The following is a 6100-nucleotide window of genomic DNA, read 5'->3' on the forward strand; positions in this document are numbered from 1 at the left end:
AAAGGGGGTTTTTGCTTACTTGTTGTACGCCTATTCAAGTCTTCTTATACGGCTGAAAGCAAAAAAAAAAAAAAAAAAAATGGAAAAAACGCAAACGTGCAACGCCAACGCTGGTCCCAAACGGTCTCTTAGTATACATTTGGATAGCTTTTTGCGTGTCCAAACGTCCAGCGTTTACCCTTTTTTTTTTTTTTTTTTCTTGAGACCCGCATTTCTTTTTGACTTTGTCTATTAGTGCATTATTCACACCAGCAAAATAAGTAGTGGATTAGTGCACACCAATGGGTCTCATGTACTGTTTACTAAATCTATAGACCTCTTTTTTTAACAACTTTTTCATTAAAATATGTCTTACGGTACTATTTATACATTTAAAATTATTTTGATACAGTGTTTTTAGCTTTCGGCAAAATAAGCGGTATCCAAACAGATCCTTAGTGTATGTTTGGATACTACTTATTTTGCTGAAAAGTAAAAATATTATAATAAAATAATTTTTAAATGTGTAAATAAGACTGTAATATTCATTTTTAATAAAAATTTTATTAAAAAAAGAAGCATATGAGTTCAGTAAACAATGCAGAGATCTACTGAAAAAGCTTGATGCAGATGCGTGAACGTAGAACGCAATCCAAATTAGACTTAGACTTTAGACTTATACAAATCTAACACTGCCCAAAAGCGAAAATCAAACCGCTCATCAAAGATCTAGTCTAGTTGGCGCTGCCAAGAAAAAATCAAACTGAGTTCCTAATCGGAGAAAGGCTGTGAAGGAGAAGGTTGATTGGGAGGGAAGCTCCGGAGAGATGGCCTCAGTTCACTTGGCAATCTTGCAATTGACCTTGCTGTGGGTAGTAGAAGCATCAATTGTCAACACCAACGCCTTCCCTTTAGCCAAGGACGGCTGTGAAGACCATTGTGGCAATGTCAGTATTCCATACCCATTTGGCACAAGGGAAGGATGCTACGTTAATGATAGCTTTCTCATCACTTGTAATCACACATACAACCCTCCCTTGGCGTTTTTGAAAAAAAGTCATATAAATGTTACAGACATATGGCTTTCGGGTGGTGAAATGCGCATATATGCCTTTGTAGCCAATGATTGCTACAACAGAACTGGTGGGCGTGCACGCTACAATCAACCTTGGCTCCGATCGGGAATATTCCCAATCTCCAACACTCGAAACAAGTTCATGGCTATTGGGTGTGACACATATGCTGTGATAAAGGGTTCTAGAGGGACAAGCTACACAACTGGGTGCATGTCTTTATGTGATAGCACGAGAGATGTGGTTGAGGGGTCTTGCTCTGGTATTGGTTGTTGTGAAACTGCTATTCCGAGAGGAGTAATGGATTTCAATATCAGTGTATCGAGCTATTACCAACACAAGAGAGTGTGGGAATTCAATCCTTGCAGCTATGCTTTTGTGGCAGAGGAAGGTACTTACAACTTTTCTAAACAAGATCTTTGGGATCTTAAAGATCAAGGTAATAAGATCCCAATGGTGCTAAATTGGGCAATAGGGGATCAAAATTGCAGTGAAGCTCAAAAGGATCTTAAAAGTTATGCATGCATGGCTAACAGTGAGTGTCAGGACTCGAACAATGGTCCAGGCTACCAGTGCAGTTGTTCCAAGGGATACCAAGGCAATCCTTACCTTAAGGATGGCTGCAAAGGTTGCCATTTTACTTGGAATTATTGTTGACTTTTGCTACTGATGGATTTTTTTTTTCTTAATGCCAATTTTTATGTTTTTTTTTTTTTTTCCAGATATTGATGAGTGCTTAAATTCCACCATATGCGTCCAAAACTGCACCAATTTGCCTGGTACTTATAATTGTTCCTGTCAGCTACCAGGATATGAGGGCGATGGTAAATGGGATGGAACAGGTTGCAAACTCATACCAAGCCCTGAGAGGTTTCCATTGATTAATAGGATTTCACTAGGTGAGCAATATTGATCGCTTTCTAATTAATCATATGAATGATTCATAAAGTTTGCATATTTATTATATAATAGTAATGTCTGGGATAAAGGTCGAGCCTTGGTGTGAAGACAAGTGTCTTCCACCAAAAGTGACAAGTCATGAGAGAGTTCAGAAATTAACCTCTCCAAATATAATTGGGTGTTAAAATCTGGAAATCAAACTCTCCAAAAATAATTGGGGTAAGGCTACCATGACCTCTCCCAGAACCCTAAGGTAAAATGAGCATGTAGGAACTCTAATTTTTTGGTATGAAAGCTTCAATTTGCTGCAAAATGTGTAGGTGTCAGTGTCAGCCTCTTGGTTCTAGTTTTGGGCATTTCTTGGTTATACTGGGGACTCAAGCGTAGAAAGCTCATCAAGCTCAAAGAGAAGTTTTTTAAACAAAATGGTGGCTTTCTACTACAACAACAACTTTCTAAGCACAATGGATCTATTGAAGCAACTCAAATATTTACAGCAGAAGAACTTAAGAAGGCAACAAACAATTACCATGAAAATAGAATCCTAGGCCAAGGTGGCCAAGGAACGGTTTACAAAGGAATATTACCAGATAACAAAATAGTTGCCATTAAGAAGTCCAAAATAATAGATCAAAGCCAAGTTGAACAATTTATTAATGAAGTGTCTATTCTCTCCCAAATCAACCATAGAAATGTGGTAAAGTTATTGGGATGTTGTTTGGAGACTGAAGTTCCTTTGTTGGTGTATGAATTTGTTACCAATGGTACCCTTTTCAGTCACATTCACAAAACAGACCATTCTTCAACGTTGCAATGGCAATTACGTTTACAAATAGCAGTTGAAACTGCAGGAGCGCTTTCTTATTTGCATTCTGCTGCATCCACTCCTATCATTCATAGAGATATCAAGAGCACTAATGTACTCTTAGATGATAATTACAAAGCTAAGGTAGCTGATTTTGGAGCTTCGAGGCTAGTTCCGCTTGATCATACTCAGTTAACCACACTAGTGCAAGGGACGCTTGGATACTTGGATCCAGAATACTTTCATTCAAGCCAATTGACTGAAAAAAGTGACGTTTATAGCTTTGGAGTTCTCCTTGCAGAGTTGCTAACTGGAATGAAGGCACTTTCTTTTGAGAGACCTGAAGAAGAAAGAAACTTAGCCATGCATTTTGTCTCATCAATGAATGAAAGCCGATTGCTTGAAATTCTAGATCAACGAATGCTGAATGAGGGAAATGTTGTGCAACTTAATGAAGTTGCGATGTTAGCTAAGAGATGCTTAAAAGTGAAGGGAGAGGAGAGGCCTACTATGAAAGAAGTTGCAATGGAGTTAGAGGGCTTGAAAGCAATGACAAAGCATCCATGGGTTAAAGGCAATATGAGTTCAGAAGAGACTGAGTACTTGCTCCAAAAACCATATGATGATTGTGTTAGTGGTGTCAGTGGCAATTCTGCATCTTATGACAGCATAAGGAAACAAGTCAGCATATCAATACTTGATGATGGCAGATAATTATCTTGTGTGTTCAAGGATGATATAATGCTAGACTTTATCATTATACTTTTTATTCGTAGTTTTTTTTTTTTTTTTTTTTATCATTTTAAAAATGTATTTTTGTATTTGTTTGGGACTAGGTAAACAGACAAGATGGGATAGATTTGTAGATTAGTTTTTAAATAAATTTTATCTACTTGTAATAGATAAATATTAGATATCTGTTGAATTTAAATGTTATGTTTATCTTGAAAAACTATCTATTTATATGGTTTCATGTTGAATAATTAAGCAAATTGAAAATATGATTATTGAGTGAAGTTTTACTTTGGAGGCCTAGACTCACTCGCAGAAATCCATTTTACTGAAGTTAAGGATATTGGTTCCTTTAAAGCAACAAATAAAAAATTGGGCCCATAATAACGTACCTTTTCTTTTCTTGCCCTAAGGTGAAGGATGCATTTGCACTTGACACAAGTCTTCTAATGGCTGCTTAGTTATTATATCTGATGAATGAAAATTTACAAATTCAGCTTGGTTATATGAAGGCTGTTTAGATGACTTGGCTGTGGTTTGGGTGAAGCATGTCTTGGCGCGTTAGTTTGGCTGCTTAGTGGTGAACTGTAAATGCAAAGTAATGTGCATTTGTATTGCTCATCAATGGGAATATAAGATTAAAATCGAATGTTTTTTTGTTTCTCCAGTACCGGAACCCTTTTAATACAATAAACAACAGCATTAAGAACTCAGAACACATTTTAATTTGATAGGCTACCACTTATACTGTAAGTCTTAAGTAAATGAGAATTTAATGAGTTAAATATTATTCTAAATTCTTCTTCACAGTTGCAACTTCCACTCGATAAGGGTAAGGTTGTGAGCTCAAGACTTATTGGTTGGGTGTATGTAACTTACCAATAAAAATAAAAATAAGAAGGAACTCCAACATGTATTTATAAGATTTTAAAAAAATACCTACAACTTTAAAACAAGACACTAAAGAACTTTATGAGTTATAAATTTCTACGTACTTATATTCAAATTCATCTATTATGTTCTAAAAAATGTAGTACCTAACATACAAAACCTCAATTTTTTCGGGTCTATAATATAAGAGATTACTGACCTATCTCCATTTTTTTTAGTACACAATTTTGCATTCACAAACAATAATATTTTCCGTACCTAATGCACCCTTCTCACAAAAATTCATATCACCCTTGGGATGAGGCACCGTGAACTAATTGACACAGGAGAAAATTACAATAGTATGATAACTCCAAATTTATGAATGATCCTAAATATCATTTTATACCATAGGATAATAATACATATTAAGAAGGGGAAAAAAAATCCAATGTGCAATATCCAAATTTATACTGAAGAATGAAAATACAGCACAGAATAACAGTATCATTTACTTCAGAAATCATGAGCAATATCCAAATGTATACTGAAGAATGAAAATACAGCACAAAAGAACAGTATCCTTTACCTCAGATATCATGAACTGTTCTTTGGACAATTCATTTTACAACAAAACTGAGAAACATTAGCTTCCAATATCCCCTCAAAAATATTTACTGAAGTACAGAGCAGCAAATTTAACAGAGCCTCTCAAAACTCTCCAACTAAACTGGTGTCATAGTTCCTGTTCACTTTAGCAGGGTCAAGGCTACATATAATAGTTTCTGGAGCTGCTGACTAGCAATATACAACCTTAAGAATCATATCTTCCCCAAGTTATGTTTCCAAAAGTCAGCGAAGTCTATCCGTTTACAACCTACCAAAATATGTAAACAGTTAAAAAAATTTCTATTTGCAAAGATTCGATGAAGATGATGATAAATGTAACTTTTCTTTGGGGTTAAGTAGTAAAATTATCTTCAAGGCTTGATCAATCATGAGGGTTTTTTATTTTATTTTTTAAATAATTATCTTAAGTTGTTGACATTTGAGAAGGCAAGGTTAAAGTGTGGATTCTAATTAAAAATAATAATAATGTAAATAAACTATTAGTTTAAAGAGTTGTCAATGGCCTTGGAAAAATAAAAAATTACGCAGGCAGATTCCCAACCCCTAATACAAGCCCACCCACCTCGCCCTTACCATCTCTTTATATAAATCACTAGCAGTCTAGCACGAGTCCAAATCCTCTGTCTCATCAATTGTGCTCCACTTCATGCTCCACCAATAAAATTTGGACAACTAACCTTTTTCATTAAATAAGATATCTCATTAAATGAGACAACTAGTCTCTCTTATTAAAGTCAGAGTTATCTCATTTAATGAGACAGGCTAGTTGTTCAAGTTTTATTGGTGGAGCATGAAGTGGAGCACAATTGATGAGACAGAAGATTTGAACTCGTCTAGCACTGCTTGTGCTAAATACTAATACTGTGGTACTGGTTCAACCAAGAAGTTAATACTTAATCATAATTTTATTTATTTATTTATAGAATTTCAATCGATGGAACTCTCATTCCAATGACAAGAGACTTTATTGATTGAATTAACTAAAATTTCTTGTAATTAATTATATTTAAGATTTTACTTTATAAATAGAGAGTAGTGTCATTTAAAATTTTAAAGGAAATTATATTTAACAAAAATCATGAAATGGATCAAATAGAGATGCTCAATGTGT

At 34.9% G+C, this 6100-nt stretch overlaps 1 protein-coding gene across 1 annotated transcript; it reads left to right on the forward strand.

Annotated features, from left to right (window-relative positions):
* The first annotated feature begins 568 nt into the window (after positions 1-568).
* On the forward strand, positions 569-3754 carry LOC112011121 (wall-associated receptor kinase 2). The gene is made up of 3 exons (XM_024043512.2): positions 569-1680; positions 1775-1951; positions 2273-3754. The coding sequence occupies exons 1-3, from the start codon at positions 807-809 to the stop codon at positions 3469-3471; spliced, it is 2250 nt and encodes a 749-aa protein (XP_023899280.1). The 5' UTR covers positions 569-806; the 3' UTR covers positions 3472-3754.
* Positions 3755-6100: the final 2346 nt, after the last annotated feature.

This window comes from Quercus suber, unplaced genomic scaffold (genome assembly GCF_002906115.3).
Source record: "Quercus suber isolate HL8 unplaced genomic scaffold, Cork oak 2.0 scaffold_266, whole genome shotgun sequence".
Lineage (NCBI taxonomy): Eukaryota > Viridiplantae > Streptophyta > Magnoliopsida > Fagales > Fagaceae > Quercus > Quercus suber.